The sequence below is a fragment of the Odocoileus virginianus genome, chromosome 7 (genome assembly GCF_023699985.2).
Source record: "Odocoileus virginianus isolate 20LAN1187 ecotype Illinois chromosome 7, Ovbor_1.2, whole genome shotgun sequence".
NCBI lineage: Eukaryota > Metazoa > Chordata > Mammalia > Artiodactyla > Cervidae > Odocoileus > Odocoileus virginianus.
Window position 1 is genome coordinate 61,449,791 of NC_069680.1, and position 20,076 is coordinate 61,469,866.

Below are 20,076 nucleotides of genomic sequence, written 5' to 3' on the forward strand. Positions count from 1 at the left end.
GGCCAGCTGAAAACAGCCTTGCCTCAGTCTAAAGTTAGAGAGGGATGTTGTCTCCCCTCTTCTTTCCCCCTAGTTAATCCAAGAGAGGATCTGAGGTCCTTCTGTGCACAGATCCCTTAGAGCTGGAGAAGAGACCAAGTGGGGAGATAACAGCAGCCTCCATGGGCCATCCTGGTGTACACCTTGTGTGTTGGGGGCTTGGATGTTAGTTCCTACCTATGGAATCAGTGTCCATCCACCCCTTCCCCAGTCCTACCTGTCTTTCCAGTTCCAGCTCAAAGAGCATTTATTAAGTACTTATTTTGTGCCAGGAACAGTTCCAAGTCTGTACACATGTATTTTTTTTTTCACATTCATTTAGTTCTCACAACCCTATGAGATAGATCCATTATTATCCTAATTTCACAAATGAGACCAAGATACAGAGTGGTTAGATAACTGGCCCAAGGTCACACAGCTAGCCAATGGTGTGGTGTAGGGAATTAATGTCACCTCCTCCATGAAGCTTTCCTTCTTTAAGCCTTCCCCTGTGTGAACAGCCTCTTCCTACAGCAGGAACATCATTCAACAAGGGGCTACTGCTTTGTGCATGATTTATAAAAAGGAGATACTGATCCTTGTGGATGTCAAAGCTCTCTGATGAGGCTATAAGTGCTTCAGCATCAGAATTCCTGGCGGAGTGACCTCTGTGTCCCCCACAGTGCCAAGCACTGGGCCTGGACATGGGATGGCCTGTCCAAGGGACTGCTGAAAATGTGAATGAATGGCAGTGAGTATTTGAATGAACCAACACACTGCTTAATGAGGAAGAGAAAGTAGTGGAATTGGGAGTTTCCAGTGAATTCACAGGCTGATGGGAAGGGCACAAGGGCAGGTGGGGGCTCAGGTGAGCTGGGGGCAGCCATCCTTCAGAAACGTGCTTACATCTGTGCACCCAGCACTGGCTGGGTACCTTGAAGAACAGTCTTGAAAGCCTCCCACCTTCAGGGGGCTTTTAGGCTGGGTGGAAAGAGCCCAGTTACAGGAAGCAACTGGGGAACAGAGCAGCTGCTGCAGCCTGTGGGGCTGGAGGGTCAGTAAGAGAGAATAGGCCCATCTTCCTGGAGGAGGGGCTGACACTGGGGGACAGGAGGTAAGGCCAAGAGATAAGGCAGATAACGAAAGACAGGAGGCAGGATTAGATTTGAGGACCCTGCAGAAACCACTGTGAGGGCTGGGGTGCCTGTAGGGAGCATAAAAAGGAAAGTTGGTGGGAAAGAGCAGAGTAAAGGTACACTTGAGCCAGTGCCATTTGTGTGTGATTTTTGCCAGTTCTTTAAAAGTGTATTTTAAAGTTTAATAAATACTTAAAATTGAATTTTGTTTTTAACTTATATTTATCATAAAAGGAAACTTTATATCACTGCCTTATAGAAAATTAGAGTAAAATAGAATAGATTAGAAAGAACAGGATAGACTAGGGAATGACCACAAAATGAGCACAAGAAAACAAAACAAGGTCAGTGCCTTAGTTCACAGGGGCCGCTGTAACAAATGCCGGAGCCTGGGTGGCTTATCAACCGTAGGTGTTTATTTCTCACCGTTCTGGAGGCTAGAAGTTTGAGATCAAGGTGCCAGCACAGCAGCGTGAGCACCCACCTCCTGGTTCACATGGCACCTTTCTGCTAAATCCTCACACAGGAAGGGACAGGGGAGCTCTCCAGGGTCTCTTTTATAAAGCATGAATCCCGTGCAGGATGGTTTCACCCTCGTGACCTAAGCCCAGAAGCCCCACCTGCTCACCGCATCTGCTACCATCATCTTTGGAGACTGGGATTTCACCATACAGAGTCTTGAGATACACAAGTATTTAGAAGTAGCAGTAATGACTCATTATCGATCCTGAAGCCTGTTCTCTCTCTGTTAAAGAGGAAAAGACGCAAATGTTAGAGAGGGTGTTAAAGACATATAAGCACCAAGTCAAGACTTTCTTCTTGACACAGTCAGAGCCTCGAGGAAGTCGGACTGGGCAGAATGTCCTCCTCTTGTGATTCAGTGTCGTCTGCCACCTGGGCTGTGTGCCCTGTTGGATCCCAGGGTTCTTTTCATTGCTTCTGGAACCTGCATCCATTTTAAGTTACTGATTAGCCCTTAATGCCCTGAGAGGATCCCTGGCACCAGCCCCCTGTCTACCTGCCCTGGGCCCCAGTCACACCCTGAATTCTTCTCTCTTGCAGGGAATACCAACAGCATCTTTGCCCTGGACTACATCAGTGGGGCACTGACCTTGAATGGCCTGCTGGACCGGGAGAACCCCCTGTATAGCCATGGCTTCATCCTGACTGTGAAGGTGAGAGCCGGACACCTCCATCCTGGACAGAGGGGATGCCCATGCCTTGGTGCCAGCCTCCAGCGGTACCCAAGGTGGAGGCTCCAGGAGGCACATCACTGCTGTTCCCATACCCTACGCTGATGCCCAGGGCTTGCGCCCAGGGCCCCTGTCAGGAAGGACCAGTGCTTGTCACACGTGGGCCTTGTCAGGGACCCTGCTGGTCATCTCAGAGCCCTTATCGATGACCACAGAGGATTGTGACTTTCATCCCCATTTCAGGGGATGAGGAGGCACGGAGTGGGTGCACATCCTGCTCTCCTTTCTGTTACCCCATGATTTCAAGTTCTCTTATAGCCAACTTGGATTCTTAGAGTTACCCCATTTCTGGGGTTTTCCCCTGTTTCTAATTTTCGTAGCTTCCCTGGGGGCTGTTAGCTCGTGAGGAAAGAGCAATACAGAAGGGAGAGGCCAAAGCAGCGGTGGTCCCCACCCCAGAAGGTATGACAGAGCCACAGCCCCCCACCTCCTGCAGCCCCCTGCTACTCATGGTCGGTTTTAATTAAAATCAATGACTTGCTGAGGCATTCCCTGGGAAACCCATATAGGGTGCGGATGCTGCCTGGGCCACAGGCGTCCTCCCCAGCCCCAGACTTCGATTTAGAGAGGGGGTGATACAAGGACCGAGGAGAGGGGCTCTGGGAAGAAGGCCCTTCTCTGGCATGGGAAGGATAGTGCCCCCAGCCTGCCTTTCACTGTTCCTCTTGACTTTGAGAAGGCCTGTGGCAGCGATGGATTGATTAGCTCCGACTCTCCCACTGGCTCTGTCCTATCTACCCTATGTCCACATGTGGACCAGCAGGGGATGGGGAGCTAACACCACCTTCCCATCCAATTCCAACCCCAGGGCCCCTCTTAGCCTCCTCTCCTGTCTCCGTTCTCTTCCTCCGGAGGCGGGCAGCTCCAATGTGAGAGAGCTGCTCCACAGTCCCAGCGACACCATCAACTCAGTGTGGGACCCCGAGCTCAGCTTTTCCATCTTTCTATAAATATAATGTAGAGTTTCCCCACTTGGCTGTGAATCCCAATCCTCTGGGTAGCTAGTAAAAGATACCTAGTCCTGAGCTTCTCACCCAGAGATTCTGGCTCAGAAGGGCTGGGAAGGACTACTTGGTGGCCCAGGGACTCTGTCCAGAGACTGGGTGCCCAGGTGTCTGAGTCCATCTATTCCTGAGTCCAGCTAGGACCCTCACAGTGCCTGCATAGTGTTCAGTCTACAGCAGGTGCTGAATTAAGTCTTGATTATCTGCTAGCACATATGTTCTCAGCCTGTTTCGTCATTTGCCAAGTAAATAATTTGGCATCATTTTCATCCCTTTACCTCCAGATGAATCCTGAAATCTGTCTTGTCCTCTGCACCCCACCTCATCCCACTGCCTGAGTTTGACACCTACTCTGGCTGTGTGTCCTTGTATAAGTCACTTAATCTCTCTCAGTTTCAGTTTCCCCATCAGTAACGGGAATCAGTAAAATGGAGATGCTAATGGTAGAATCTTCTTCCTGGGGTTATGGTGAGGATGAGATGGAATAATTCACATAAAGTGCAGTGCCCAACATTGAGAAAGCCCGAATGAATGACATCTCTTACTGTGATCATGGCTCCCTTCATCCCTGGCATGTTTATTCTTCTGTCTGCAGGGCACAGAGCTAAATGAGGACCGCACCCCATCCGACGCCACAGTGACCACAACCTTCAACATCCTGGTGATTGACATCAATGACAACGCCCCAGAGTTCAACAGCTCTGAGTACAGCGTGGCCATCACTGAGCTGGCACAGGTTGGCTTTGCTCTGCCCCTCTTCATCCAGGTGGTAGACAAGGACGAGGTGAGTCCCTTAACATGTGGTGTCCAGTCCCTCTCCCGGCCTGGGCTGCGCGACCCTGGGGGGGATACCAGGGATCTCTGGGCTCGCAGGTCCCCATCTATAAAATAGAAACATGCTTTGCCTCACCCTCCCCTGCTACATGCTGAGGATGAATAAGGCTGCAAAAATCAGGAGTCTCTAAACTTTTGGACTAGTCCCTGACATCCTGTACCAAGTGTTTTAGTACACACCTCCAATGCATAGTTCTATTTTAGAAATTTATATACGTGATCATCATACTAACCTAGTCTGTGTATTATGAAACATACATGCATAAAATAGAAATTTTAAAAGGGAGAGGCTCTTATATAAATGGTGACTTTGGAATAAGTCTTATTCCTGCTTTTGGGGTGATAATGACCCCACCTTTTCCTTGCAAGTAGTGCAAGTGCCTCCCAGAGGCTCCCAGGCCACAAGGATGCCTGCACCCCCTTGCCTGGGAGCCTGGAGGCTGAGGCCAGTGTCAAGAGGGAAGGGCGTGGGCTCTGAGTGAGAGAGACAGCTCCAGGAGGCGGGGGCTCCAGCTCCGCCGCATGTCATTCTGCAGGCCTGAGTGTCTCCCCTTGCCCCGCCTCCCTTGCCCGTCAGCAGTCACAACCTTAATAGGACTTCTGTTTATTACCGCTGCTCTCCCGGCCCACTCTGCTCAGGAATTCCATCAGATTTTCCCGCCAGAGGTGCTTCTCTGCAATTACTCCTCGCGTGAAGCTCTCTCACTGGCCTTACTCCAGGCCTGGGGCCCCTCTCCTGTCAGCTTCTCTCAGCTGTACCCAGTCCCCCCAAGGACTCAGGTTCACACGGGCAAGTCAGTGCCTCTATGTGTGTGTGTATATGTACATGCACAGGCACATTTCTGTACATGTGTACACATATGATATGCCTTCTTCTGCTGAGTCTTTTGGACCCTACCTCTCTGAGATAATTGAAGTATGTACTGAGCACCTATTGTTTACACAGAGCTATATTTGATCACTTAAGGAAATTCAGGAAGTGGGATCTTTGGTCCCTGCCTCATGGGGCCAAATGTGTTTATGCAAATATAATATGTAATTTTAAAACATATGCAATAATGTAGAAAGTTTAAAAGGTGGAGATAAACAGGTACAAAAACAGGTTCTCACATGTTCTCACACCCCATGGATCACCTTGTATTCCTCGGGAGAGCAGACCCCGTTTAGAGACTGCTATGTGAATGAGAACCTCAGGAGAAAGTCCCATCTTTGGTTTCAGGCTGATAATAATGCCCAAGGGAAGAGAGACGCTGGAAATAGTGTGGTCCAGAGTCCAGTGACTGTAGGCAGTGAGGCTCCAGAGCTCAGCTGAGGAAGAGGGAGGCAGGGACTGGGAGCATCAGGAAAGACTCTGTGGTAAGAGGGGGACTAGGGCTAAGCCTTGGGATAAAAATCAGGTGGTGAAAGAGTGCTCAGGAGGACTGGGGGAGCCAGGCTGTGGCCCCCAGAGAGGACGGGAGGGAGAAAGCAGTACGTAGATCAAGGGAACCTGTGCAATTGATCAGGGATTGTAGAGTAGCCTGCTGGGAAGGTGGGCTGGGACACATACCTTGGGGAGCCTTGATTGCCAGGCCAAGGAATCAGCCAGGGCCTGTGTTCAGGGCCAAACCTGCCATTTATTAGCTCCGTGACTTTGGATGACTCATTGACCCTTTCTAAGCCTCACTTTGCTCATCTGTGTGATAAAAAATAGGCAATGTATCAGTCAGTTTCTATCACAGGAACAAATTAACCCTGCAAGCGCAGTTTCTTCTCCCTCGGACTGCTTGTCCAGCCAGGGGAGGCAGGGAGAGCCCCTCGGTGTGGTCCCTTAGGCGCACACTCTGCAGGATTGCGGTTGTGGCAGGAGGCAGCCACGGGGTTAAGTCCCAGCTCTTCTTTGCTTCATCTCAGAAGTGTGACTTCTGCTCAAGGCCCATCCACCAGCACTAGATATATGCCCCCACCTCACTGCCTGAAGGCTGGGGGATGTAGGTAAGCAGCTAAATATTTGTGTCTGCCACAAAGGACAGCAACAAGGTGTGTGGAGAGGAGGAGATCAGCTGATAGTGTATAGGACTTAGCATGTGCCGGCCACACCCAGAAGTTCACCATATGGGTGCAGGGGGCACCACCCCTGGCAGGGCCTGCTCACCTTGACTTGTTGTGGGATGTCAAGGTTACCCTGTGCCCTTGGGTTTTACCTCAGACTCCCTTCCCGGGAAGCCTGTCTAAAGCACCTGCAGGAATGCTGACGGCAGGGGCCCTGATCTGTTGGGGTTTGGTCAGTGTCTCTAACAGTAGAGGACTGGCCTCCTTCCCACAGGGTCATACTTCTCCAGGGCACAGCAAGGTGCAGAGAGAGAGAGGAGGAGAGGCAGCCCAGAGCATCCCACCCTAAGGTCACCTCCAGTTGACCTTAGGTGGTGGAGGAAACTGGGCCCTCCTCCAGTTTCCCAGTAGGGCTGTCCCCAGACCACCCCAGATGTGGTCCTGGGCTGGTTCCTAAATAAGAAGGAGAGAAAAATTGCTGTCTCAGTTGCCCTGTTCTTTTGTAGCTCCCATTTCTTCTCCACTCTCCAAACCTCTGGGGGGTGGGGGGTCAGATCTGCCCAGATGAATGCTCCCAAAGCCTGGTCTTGGGTGCTGACAGTCAGGCCTCAGGTTCCCAGGGTGGAGTATTCAGCCACAGGGCCAGCAGGAACACAAGACAGAGGCCACTGGCATGCACAGCATGGCCCAAGTGTCCCAAGTCTGGAGAAACTCAGAGAACCTCAAAGAGGAAGCAAGAGCTGTCGTAAAAGATTTGTCATTCCTCTGACTTCTCTTTCTGAGGGGAGACTCATCTGTTGGGATTTGTGTCTGGTTTGAAAGTGACTCTGGATTTGCTTGGCATGGCAGGAGAAGGTTTATCGAGCAGACTTGGAGAAGGGAGTGTGAGGAGAGCTCACGTCCCTTTGTCATAGATTCTCCAGGACATGACTCTCCCTTGCACTCACCATGCTTCTGATTTTGCAGTTACTGGTGTGGTGATCTCAAGAGTGTCTGTCTCGCCATTAGACTGAATGACCCATGGGTAGGAGCAGGTCTGTTTGCTCACCAGTGTAACCACCCAGTGCCTCATACTCTGCCTGGCACTTGGGAGGCACTGCAAAAATATATTTTGGTTGAGTTGAAAGCATGATTGAATGATAAAAGAAGTAATGAAGTAGCCCAGGGCTTTATCCAAACTGGATCATCAGTCAGTACCCATATGCTAAAGCCCAAATTCGACTGAGTTTGTGTAGGAAGGTGACCTCCAAGGTCCACTGTGGGGCAGTAGAGGGTGCTGGCGAAAGACTGAAAGGGAAGGAGGAAGCAGGTTAACCTCTCAGTCAGGCCTTTGTGGCAGCCGTTCCTAATAAGGATGCTAACCTAATTCACAGACTAGATAATGCCTACCACCCCCTCCAGATTCTGCTCAGCCTCTTGCTGAACCTCGGGCTCTGCCAGACCCTTCAAATGCACCTAAAGGTGCTTGAAAGAGACCCTTTCTCCATTGTCAAGTCTCACTGAGTAATTTCCTCCCCTTTGCCCAGCTATAGAAAACACAGAAAAGCCAGAGGAGAAAGGGATGGGGTGGGCTGAAACCAACAACCACCCGTTTGCACCTTGTGACAGTTGAGATGCAAATAGATGGTTGTAATGCAAATCACACAAAAAAGTCTCTAGGCACAGGCCCCAGGAGTCAGCCTTGGTATAGGAGCTCATCTCTGAGTTTCAAATTAAAGGCTGTGGCAGCCTCATTCCGCCAGCTGGGCGTTCTCTTGTCTCCTCCTTGCTGTTCTCTTGGAAGCCACAGGAAATAACTACACACATACCTACTTGGATTCCTACCACATTGTTACCCACTCCCTTGCTCTCAACATGATCTCTGCTGTTTCTCCACTTTGGTCTTTTCCTCTCCTTATCGTGCCTGCAGCCCTCCCCAAGTCCTGCCTACAGCTGAGCTAGACACAGGCTGTCGTGTCTTCCCATCTGCATTGATTGGGAGGGTTGGAAGTTTCTGTTCACTTGTCCTAAAAAGCCACTCTTCTATCTGCATTCTGACCCTGAAGGGTTGGGGGCTGAAGGCAGGGAGTGTGGAAGCCCATCCATGCAGCTGGCTGCTTTACGAATTCCAGCAAAGGGGTTCTTAAGAAAATATTGCTTCTGCACTATGCACGACCCTACCCAGTTGACTGGGCTAAAAAATGGAAAATTCTTCTTGCATGCTCGTCAGTAGAAATACTGTCCGTGTTACAGCCTGCCTTTCTTCTCAGGAGTTGGGGGCATTTGATCCACTTTACTTCTGACCCACAGCTTCTTAGAACAGAATTACTACTGTGCTTAAGAATATGTTTGCAGTAGAGAGGGGTTGGGGTATAGGGTGTGGTGCCAATATCTTGCCCAGAGAGGTCTCTACTGCCCAGTTCTGGGAATTACAGTTATTAAAGAATGGCCTTCAGACCTCATTAATTTGTTGGCCACCCTCTGCCCCTGGCATTTCTAAGGGAATATTTTAAAATGTACACAGGTGGGGGATGATGCATTCATTCAGTCAACAAACGTAATTATACACCTACTGTGTGTTCACCACTGGGGAAACAGTGCCGAAGATGTGGCCCTGCCCTCCAAGAGCTTCTGTTTCATTCCAGTGGGGAAGCTAGAGAAGCAGGCGCCAACATCACTGCAGGCGGGAATGAGGGTCAGGAAGTCAGGAAACAAGCTGCGTGATGGGTGGTGGGTACAGCGACTGCTTTCGATTCAGGAGTCCTAGAAGGCTTTCCCAAGAGGTGCCCTTGGGGCTGCAGTTCAGTGATGTGGAAGGGTCAGCCATACAGAGTTGCGGAGGGTGCTCCCCTGCAAAGGCAGAGATCCCCTACAAGGGATCCAACCTTGAAAGGATTTCCAAGGAGCAGAGGAGAAGCTGGTGGGATGGTCCAGGGAGCTTGAGTGAGCAGTAGGAGGTGAAGCTGGTGCCATCATCAGGGGCCAGGCCAGGCCTGCCAGCTGCAGGAAGGTGTTCTTCCGTGACCGTGAGCGTGGAGGGGAACCAGCTGACATGGTCTGAATTGTCTTTGTCAAGGAGCTCCCTGATGGCTGTGTTGAAAATGGGGGGCTGACAGGGGCCGCGGGTGGAAGCAGAGAAACACCGCAGAGAAAACGCTCCCACCTCCACTGACCACTGTTCCAGTTGGCAGGTGTGTCCTAGTGTCTGACTTGAGGCTCTCCTGCCCTTTAGCCAGTTTCCTCTTAAGTGTTTGCAAGAAGCCAGAGAACCCCAGACCCCTTATAATGAAACCTAAAACATCTAGAAGAAATGCCTTCAGAACACTTCTCAGGAGGACACTGAGTGGCCATCTTGTGACAGAGGCTCTCCCATGTTCAAGTTGACCCAGGGTTTTGAACTCTGGCCATAGCCCTCTGCTACCACACCTGTCTGGACTGCCCAGGAAAGATGGTGGGAGAGAGAGCAGAGAAGCCCGGTCCCACGCCTCCTCACAGAGGGATTCCAGGCAAGCCTTGTCCCCTCTGTGCCTCAGTGACCACCTCTGGGAAACCATGGGTTGGACCAGTGAGCCTTAAGACTGTAAACCCTAACATTCTTTTTGTCCAAGAGGACCTGGGTGGGAAGAGGGAGGGTGCCTCCCGAAGCTTCCCTATCCACCCCGCACGGCTTCCCAAGATTGGCCCGTCCTCCCTCCCCTGTTCTTGCCCCAGGTGCCTCTGTTCCCCACTTTGGGTGCACAGCCTGGTACCTTTGTGGGCCTCATCCCCTGCCCCCAGCCTCTTCCTCCCACCAACATGCTTCTTTATTTGCTACTATCTGGGGTATCCCTTTACAGGTTAGGAAGAAAGAGCCAATTAGAGTGGTTAAAGATAAGGGCTTTGAAGCCAGACTACCTGGGCTCAAATCCTGACGCTGCCACTTTTGTTCTGTGTAACCTTAGGAGACTTGTTTATCCTCATGGATTCAGTTTTATTATCTGCAAAATGGAGGCAGTACAATTTGAAGTCTCATCAGGGGGGTAGACGCACTGCCCAGGACCCTTTCCCAATTGGGACTCCAGATTGCTGTTAATGTGAGACTTCCCAGCACTGTTGTTGTCTAGATATAGTTGTCACCCCAATATGGTGATATATACGCTTTTACATCTCCCTATTATTTTTACTTTTCTCTTAATGACTGTATGTTGAAATCAAGTCAAATAATCTATAAAAATTGAAACTGTTGAAAAAAAAATGGAGGCGGTAATAATACCTACCTCATAGAACCATTGTGAGGATTAAATGGGCCTATGTGTGTATTTAGAAGTGCCTGGCCCATAAAAAAAACACTCTTAAAATCCTAAAAATTCTTACTTCCAACCCTGGAAGATATGTGTATTATTGTGTCATTTATAGGAAAAAGTTGAGGTTCAGAGAAGTTAAGAGGCTTCCCTAAGGTGGCACAGCCAATGCGTCTCAGAGCTTGGCCTTAAACGTCCCTCTGCTTCTTGCTTGGGCTGCAGGGCTCCCCGTTTACAGCCAGGGATCCCCATTCTCAGAGATCTGGTCCCACCAGAGCAGGTGGGTCCCCCACCTCCAACCTAGCTAGTAGGAAGGTGAGGGGGAGGTGAGACAGTGGGGGTGGCTGCACTGCAGAGGTGAACAGGGACACATCTGGCAGGAGCTAATTCCTGTTTCGGGCAGGAAATGACACAGTTCATTTGTTTGAGGGGCACAGGAGAAAAAAACCAGCATTACCCACCTCCCCAAAGAGAAAACATCACCAAACAAACAAGTAAAATAAAGCAAATGATGAGGAGAAAAGACCATATTCCAGAATACGGGGTTTATTTGTAGGGATGAGGGGGCCAGTGAGAAAGAGAGATTGCGCTCGTTCTCCTGTCCGTCTTGGCTTTATTTTTATCTATCACCCTCATTTTCCATTCCACATGTGTTCCAGGCCTGTCAGGGAGCCCAGTCTATAACCTTGTATTTATTTAAATTCATTTTCTCATTCACTCCTGTTAGTTGGTCTGTCCAGCCTGCGATTCCTCTGGCCCTTCTCCCCATGCAGCCCTGCAGGGTTGCAGTGCTGGCCCCTCAAGTCCCTCCCAGGGGTTCTTAATCCAGGAGTGGGAGCCCACTGGCTCTCCAAGGCATCCTTGACCCTGGATGGAGAAAAATCTGCATCTTTATTTTTGCTCACCTCTACCTGAACTTCTGAGATCTCTTTGATTATGAAATAGAAACAAATCACAGCAGGCTTAGGAGTACCTGTGACTCTGAGCCCAAGAAAAATCTCAGATATTTTCATATCACATTACAGGTGTCACAGGGATCTCAAAATATCATTTACACTCATCACCACTTTTAAATTACAGCATATATTAGACCTGCTGCCAAATATTATTGTTTCATGCATTAAGAAGCACGTCACTGTACTATAATACCCTTTTCAAGTACTTTGATAACTGTGTTTCAAGATAATTAATCGACATTGTGGTCCTTTGTATTTTATTTTATGCAACTAAAATGTTATTCTCTTGAAGGGGGTCCGTGGGCTTTACCAGACTGTCAGAGGGTCCATGGCACAAAAAAGATGGAAGACTGCTCCTTAATTCCTGTCCTCAGTAACTGCCGCCCTTCAGCCCAAATTCCTACTCAGGCATTGGCTGTAAGGCCAACCTCCCACTGGTTCTCAGAGGTGCCATCCTGAACTGAATATCCATTTAGGGTGAGGTGGGTGAGAACAGGGGGGCCATATTCTCCATGTCACACATTCAGCTGAGGGTCCATTTTCCGGCTGTGGAGCTTCCAGGCCACTGTTCACCCAGGCCCCATAAACCCACCCACCGGCATCTACTTTGCAGTAGAGGCACGGGAAATACACATCCCTGGCACCCCAGGGAGCGATCCCCCCGCTGTCCTGAGCCTCCCTGCCTGCCAGCATGACCCAAGGCGCAGACCTCTGCTTCCCTGTTTTCCAAAGCAATTTGAGCTCGAAAGCAAACTCTAGAAGCCCTGAAGAGAGATGGGGGCGGGGGCTGCAGGGAAGGGAGGGGCCGACTGCTAGCATCCATGGAGGCAGATGTAGGTTTTTGCTCCCTGTGGATGTGTGATTATCCAGTCATCCAGGCCCTTCTTTCCCCTCCATTAGGGAGATAACTGGGATCTGAGAAATCACCCACCTCCCACTGAATCCCCCAGGGGATATAAAGGCAGTAGATGGAGTGCCTCCAACATTCTGGATGCCTCACCCAGCTCCTGACTTCATCGCTGAAGTAAAGCAGAGAGGAGGGAGGGGTTGGGTGAGCTGGCCCAGGGGACGACCCAGACAAGGCACGCAGAGAAGAGCAGCTCAGCCTAACCCCTCTGCCCCCGGCCATCCCGGCCATCCTGGCTGCTCCTCTTTCTGAAAGGTTTTCTGCTGGTTCTGTTGCAAAGCAGGGGTTAAGCATCCCCACAAAGCACAGTCAGCATGGCTGGGACCTGGGTGAACGCCGCCTCTGCCCTGGCTATGGGCAGGGGTCCGTCTGCACGACCTCCGCCATGTCATAGCTTCAGTGCGCATTCCTCAGGTTCTTCTCTCAAGATTGAGGCTCTCCAGGAAAACATCTGTTGACTTCAAAGCAAAGCCACTCTGAAAGGGAAGCCAGGGGGAGCAGGGCGGCCCCATTAGTGCTTTTTCCCATTAATTTCTCCCCAGTTGCCTTGGCTGAGGTTCTTATTATGATAACGATGATTATTAGGATTTTTCTGTGCGTGGCTGCATCCTGTGGTGTGATTCCTTCCAGCAAGCAGCTCTAGCCTCTCCCAGGACCAGAGGGTGTCCTCAGCATGATTCAGACACCTCCTAATTTAGTCTCACCGTAAATCTAATTAGCATGCTATTTACACCAGGCCCCTTAGCCTTGGCAGGTGGTGTGAAGCAGTGCCAGCACCCATACCTCACTCCTCCCCACCCCAGTACCTGTGGCTCTGAAGTCCCCGCCAGCCACTGGAGGTTATCATCCGTGATGGATCTGGGGGACTGCTCCCCTCTTACTCAGCTCCCTTCCCCACACCCATACCTCCCCTTGGAAAGTATCATTTTATCCTCAAAGTCATGCTGCCTAAAAGCAGCAGCTGGCCTCCCTGAAGACCCCCACCCAGATCAGAAGCAGAACTAACAACCTTCATCCTGTTTCTATCACTCCTTGGCTGGGTCATGCCCACTCTGGTGCCCCTTCACCATGGGCTCTGGTGAGCCCAGCCTCACTCCAAATCGTGGTTTCTAATTCCCATCCTTCCCGGCCTGCCTCATTCGCCACCCCCCCATCACGGCCACAATAGCAATTGGTAGTTGTCTTGTTCATCCCTGATTTGAAGGGTAGGGGTAAGCACAGTGTGGCTGGGCGTGATGGCTGGTGTCCCGCCCCATCACCGTGATCATGGGCTGGGAAACATCCTTGTCAGCAGGCACAGGGAGTGCAGGGCCCCAGAGGGCAGCTGCGGTGAGGCAGGGAGCCTCCTCCTCTGCTCTCCTCTGTCCCCTGAGAGGGGAGAATGGTGCCGGAGCAGGGTTGGGGAGGGTAGGAGGCCTTCAATGCCAGGCAGGGCTTCATGGCTGTATCGTCACTGTCCATGAAGGCCTACGGAGGACATTTCCTCCTTCGTCTCTAGGCCTTAGTTTCCCCAGTGAATTTGAAAAAGGAATTGGAAGTGAGAGAAGTTTTTGAGATGAGTGTTGCCAAATGCACATGTCCCAGGTTGGAAAGATATTTTGGCACAGAGCGGAACATGTTTCCTCTCTTTCGTCCTGATGAGGGCCCAGAGCCTGGGGTCAGCAGGCAGATGTTACTCTGCTCTTCTTACATGAGCTCGATGGGCTCAGAGAGGAACCTTCCACATGGGGTCACAGAGCAGGGCCAACACACACAATGGCTAGCGAAGCTTGCTGTGCAGTGGGCCCCCAGGCCAAGGGAAGGAGAGGGATGCCCTAGAGCAGCTTCCGCTTTGAGTGGAAGGCAGGAATTGGTCATTTGTTCATTTATTCAGCAAGTATTTGTTGAACACCTACTGCATCCCACGCGCTTTTCTAGGCCCTGTTCATAAGTGAGCACACAGCCGAAGTCCAGCTCTCAGGCAGTAGAAGACTAAAGAAACAAATCAATCTATATTATTATATGTCAAGTGGTGACAGGAGCCATGGAGAAAAAGACAGCAGAGTGAGGGGCCTGAGGGAGTGCCGGGGAGGAGAAGGGGTCAGAGGAAGTCTGTCCAATAGGACGATGTTTGTGGAGAGGCCTCAGTGAAGTGGGGGCGAGCTTTGTGGATGTTTGGAGGAGGAGCATTCCCAGCAGAGGGAGCAGCTGGCGCGGTGGCCGCGGGAGCAGGAGTGTGGCTGCAGGTTGAGGAGGCCCATGGGTAAGGGAGGAGGGGGACAGGCCTGGCTCTTGTCAGGGCTCAGCAGGAAGGCCGTGAGCAGAAAATGGGAGACTTGATCTGACTAAAGTTTTTCAAGAGGACAGACTCTGAAAACAACCCAAGTGCCCAGCACCTGATGAGTGGACAAACAAATGTGGTATACAGTGAAATATTGTAGAGCTTTTATAGTAATGTTACATCCACAATGTAACACAGAACCTAGAAAACAGGATGCTAGGTGGAAGAAGCCAGATGCAAAAAGTCGCTTTGTGAGTGATTCCATTTCCGTGAAGTGTCTAGAATAGGCAAGGCCATAGGGACAAAAGGCACACTAGTGGTCACAGGGGCTGAAGGCAAGGAAATGAAGAGGGATTGCTTATACAGGGCTTCCTTTTGGGGTGGTGAAAATATTTCAGAACTATAGGTGGTAGTTGTACAGTATCACGAATTATACTCAAAACCACTGAACTGCACACATTAAAATGACTAAAGTGATGAACTGTATCTCAATTCAAAAACTGTAAGAATGTGCTGGCTGCCTGGGTTCATAGACAAAGCAGAGCAGGGCCATTCCTAGGAGGGAAGGGCAGTAAGATGTGTGCATGGGTAGGGAGTGTTCGGCTCCAGGGCCTGTTTTGAAGGGAGAGAGTTTGCTGGGGAGGAGGAGGGAGTGAGAGTCACTGGACTACAAAGAAAGCTGAGCGCTGAAGAATTGATGCTTTTAAACAGTGGTGTTGGAGAAGACTCTTGAGACTCTCTTGGACTGCAAGGAGATCCAGCCAGTCCATCCTAAAGGAAATCAATCCTGAATATTCATTAGAAGGACTGATGTTGAAGCTGAAACTCCAATACTTTGGCCACCTGATGCAAAGAACTGACTCATTTGAAAAGATCCTGATGCTGGGAAAGATTGAAGGTGGGAGGAGAAGGGGGCGACAAAGGATGAGATGGTTGGATGGCATCACCGACTCAATGGACATGAGTTTGAATAAGCTCTGGGAGTTGGAGATGGACAGGGAGGCCTGGCGTGCTACAGTCCATGGGGTCGTAAAGAGGTGGACATGACTGAGCCACTGAACTGAACTGAGAATGACTGCAGGAGCTCTTTGAGCAGTTAGGAACCTGGAGTCTTACTTCCTGAGATGGCAAAGCAGTAGCTTTGGTAAGGAGAAGGCAGAAGCTGTAGGTTAACCTTCAACACATTAGGTTTGACCTGCTTGTTAAACATTCAAATAGAAGTGCCAGAAAGCCAAGTAGGAAACAGGAGCGTTGCCAGAGTCTGAATCATAGTTAAAGTCATGGGTCTGCCCAGGAAAGGGGTACAGATAGACTAGAGAGCAGGGTTGGGGGCCAAGCAGCCAGAGGGCACCTCAGAGTTAGGGGAGATGAGGATGAACCGGCAGAGACACTGAGAAGGAACCGCCCTGAGGGAGGAGGAGGACCCAGAGGGAGCACGGAATGACGGGAGAACGATGGAGGCAGTGGAGTGGAGAGGGAGGGGGCGGCTGCCTGAGCATCTACTAGTAGTCCCCGATTAGCATGTGTATCTGTGTTTACTTTTCTGTTTTCAGCATAAGGACTCTTAATTACCCTCATTAAGAAATGCCCAGATCCACTAACATTTACTGAGCAAGCCCACCAGGCTTTGGTTTTTTCCTTTTAATCCTCTTAACCATCCTCTCGAGTCCACCTTCAAAGCTCTCCCCAGTACACCGGGATGGCCCGCCTCTTAGAGGGATGCAGGGCTTCCTCCCCTAGCTCCGCAGTCCAGGTAGATATGCTAACTCCTCCTACAGGAACGGGAGTGTGCTTAAATACACAGGCTACCGAGGTCAAGTGAGAGTCGGGTGGATCTCCCAAGGCATTCTGATGAGCAAAAGCAGCCAGCCTCAAAGGCTGCTTCCAAGTGATTCTATGACATTCTCACAAGGCAAAACCCTAGTGGCAGAGACCCCATCACTGATTCCCAGGGGTTCGGGGTAGGAGAGGGTGACTGGACAGAAGGAGCACCAGGGGTTTGGGGCAGGGCGGGCGTCCCTGGCCTGGCTGTGATGGGGGAAGGCCAAGCTATACATTTGAAAGTTTATAGAACTCTGTGCCCCCAGATGTCAATGCCACTGCATGTTCATTATACAATTTATAAAAATTTATATCATTGAAGACTTTTCCACCTTCATCCTCCCAAAAAAGATGATGTGAAAAGCACCAACGTAAATAACACTACTGGTGGACTTTTACACTGAGCACTGTCCTTCCCGCCACTGTCATTTAATTCAACACATATGCAATACCACCTTCCTATAAAGCGAGAAAGGTAGGCTGGAGGGCCATGAGTGCCACAGTGAGTCTGAACCTGATTCTGTAGGCAGGTGGGAGCCATCGATGGTTCTTGAATGCAAGTGATACCCTCAGAGCTGATTCATCTTTAGGTTGGTTAATCTGGACAGAAGGAGAAGGTTAGAGACCAAGGGTGATGGCAGATAGCACTGATGGGTGAGGGCTAGATGTGGGATCTGTGCAAAAGGTGAGGGCTGGAGTGAGGCTCGGGTTTAGAATCCCAGGGATGGAAGTGGCAGAAGCTCAGAGGGCAGGCCAGGGCAGAGGCTAGATGGAAGAAAATGTGGCAGCTGCCGCCATCTGCCACCACTTCACTGGGCTTGGCCAGGCTCCTGGTTTCATCTTTCCCTGAACTTAGTTCTTTATCTGAAGTCCCTCCATCACCCTCACCTGCTCTCTCTCTGAGTCTCTGTGTTAGAGACTCAATTTTCAGATTTTTTTTCCTTACACTATATATTCACAGATAAACCATGCAGCTCATTCACTCATGCCTATATTGCCTTTGTCTGTTTAACCACAATTACTATGTGTCCAATACCTGTGTGCCTGGAAAGGCATGGCATGGGTCATATAGACAGTGCTCTTTGCAAACCTGAACTGTGCCTGGGTTTAACTTCAGGATGCCCCGGGGAAGTTGAGTAACACTGTTATCAGGCATGGTCACCCATCTGCCTAGAGCCCAGTGTCCTGTTCCAGCCCAAGACCCTTCCCGTAGGGCACTTATGGTGCCTGTGTTCTGAGGGAAGGGGCCCCAAGGCTGGGCAGTCCACCTGGGCAGAGGGCTCAGATCAGGAAGATGAATTCACCCACTCCCTTCCAGCTCCCAAGACACCCAGGGTCATGGCCTCTAAACAGTCTTGAGTTCTACCCACCGCACCCCACCCCAAGCCTCTTGAGGCAATGGGATCCCTCTCAGCCCCCCTCCCTGCCACCTAGAGGCATGCTGAAGGTGGGCTGACTATTGGAGAAGCAGAGGAATATAAAGTGGTGTGATTAGCAGCAGGCAGAGTCCCCCTCCTGATTTCCATAAGGCGTTTAGATTTCTTTGCCTTGCCACATTTCTCTCTCTGTGGGAACAGGGAAATAGTTTTAGCATGGTAAATCGACAGAACCAGGCAGCTGCTCAGTGCAAGGCCCACTGCCAGCTCTACACCCTGCCCCTCCCTGCTCTGGAGCTGAGGACAGCCCCCCTCTGCCAGCTCCAGTGAGGCTCATCCTCCTCCTGCTGCCGCCCTGCCCAGGAGGCCACATGACCTTCTGCAGAAGGTGCCCTGAGGTGGGGCAGGGCGATTCTGGCCTTGGGGCAGACTGGGATGCACACCCTTTTATCCTGCATTTTGGCCTGTTCTCCCTGCACCTCTGGGTACACTTACCCTTTAGCGCACTGCCCCAACCCCAGCCAAAACTCTGGTGCAGCGTTTGCTGGTAGAGTGGAAAGGGAATTAAAGCCAGGTATGCGAGTGAGGTCCAAGTTGTCAGACTCTGATCAGAACAGCAGACCTTATTATTAGAAAAGTGGCTGCCATGCTGGCAGGCTGGGCCACATGGACTCTTCAAGCTTTCCACTGAGGGCGGGTGCTTTCAAACAGGGTCCCGTGCAGGAGGGAGGGAGTGAGGAAAGGATGGGGGGCGCGGGGCATGGCCTGGATTCCCTGGGATCTTGTCGGGTGGAGCATGTTGTTCTGGAATTAAGAGCTCAGGTGTCATGAATCTCACTTGGTCCCTCTCCCCTTTACATTCAAGGCACCAATCCAGTACCTCTGGCCTGGACAGCCGTCCCCTGCGTGTGTGGGCCTGGAAAGGTCCCTTCCACGTAAAGCTTGCTGTTCGGCCACACCCACAGGCACCTAGTCCTCCCGACCAGTACCCCCTGAAGCCAGTTTGTTTCAGTAAGTGCCCACTGGGCTGATTGCTCAGGCCCCTAGAGGTCCAGGGCAGCCTAAATAAAGATTTGGATCCCACCAGAAATGACCATTTGCCTGGGACATAGAGGTCAGAGTGGCTGGTTCCGTCTCTGGGGCTGGTACAGTTAGCTTTGCTGCATCCAGTGGACACCAGTGGCACCTGTGATCCACGGACACCAGGCCTGAGCGAGGGCAGCTAGTCAGCAGTGCACCCATCCTCGTCAGTAAGGACCAGCTCCTGGTGTGAGCTGCTTGGGGGCTTGAGCCTCTAAAGTGAGCCCAGACTTTGTGGAGCACCTGCGGGACTCAGGGCCAGTCTGGTTAGAACTAGATGCTTAGACTCCTTGTTTTCCACACCCAGTGGATGCTGCATCTGAGCAGTGGTGCCAGCTGGCCCCTGCTGGGCTCTCAGACTCTCCTCATAGAGTGGGGAACCTATTGTCCTCATTTTTCTGAGATTGCCAAGGTTATAGCACTTTAAACCAGCACCCTGGGAACACTCTTAGTCCCAGACAGACTGGGACAGCTGGTCAACGAGGGGCAGGGCCCATCATCTCTGATACAGGCTTGAGAGGGGACCCACCCCAAGGCTCTGAACCAGACAAGCCTGGAACACAGAAGAGAAAGAAACGGCAGAGCTGAGCTCCCACTCTGTGACATGGGCTTTGCTGGGTCACTGGAGTTGGGACTCAGTGCCCAGGGACAGGAGGGGTGGGGACAGGGGCAAAGAAAGAGGCCATCAGGGGTAGCTAGGCTTCAGAAGTGTGAGATCCCCATAATAGTGCACTAGGGTAATGGGCTGCAAATTAGGAAAACAGAACTTGAAAGTGTCTGTCCCTCATTTACTTTAATGCAAGGACCCAGTGCACACTGTGTATAATTCATCTCCCAGAAGTGCTGGGACTGGCTGTAGGACTGACAGACCAGATCCCTCTGGAGACAGGGAGAGAGGTGTATATGTGCAGGTGAGGAGCACCTGCCCACCTCGCGCCCTCTTCTGTAGACGAATAATACACACATCTGCTAGCAATGGAACTGACAGCTCTCTAGTATTCTTTCTCCAAAGTGCCAGCTGCCAATCGGATTGAATTAGATTTCACAGGGGTTTTTGCAATACATGGAATTCACCAGCAAATTACTCTTAAAGAGGGAAAATCAATCATTTGGAGCAGAGATAAGCTGAAGGCAAGGCAGC

General features: G+C 51.0%; 1 protein-coding gene across 1 annotated transcript in view; it reads left to right on the forward strand.

The window, feature by feature from the left end:
* Positions 1-20,076, forward strand: part of CDH23 (cadherin related 23) — a 428,604-nt gene that overhangs the window by 218,414 nt on the left and 190,114 nt on the right. The window contains 2 exon segments of the mRNA XM_070470793.1: positions 2,217-2,329; positions 4,007-4,195. Of these exon segments, the coding sequence (XP_070326894.1) occupies positions 2,217-2,329; positions 4,007-4,195 (302 nt within the window).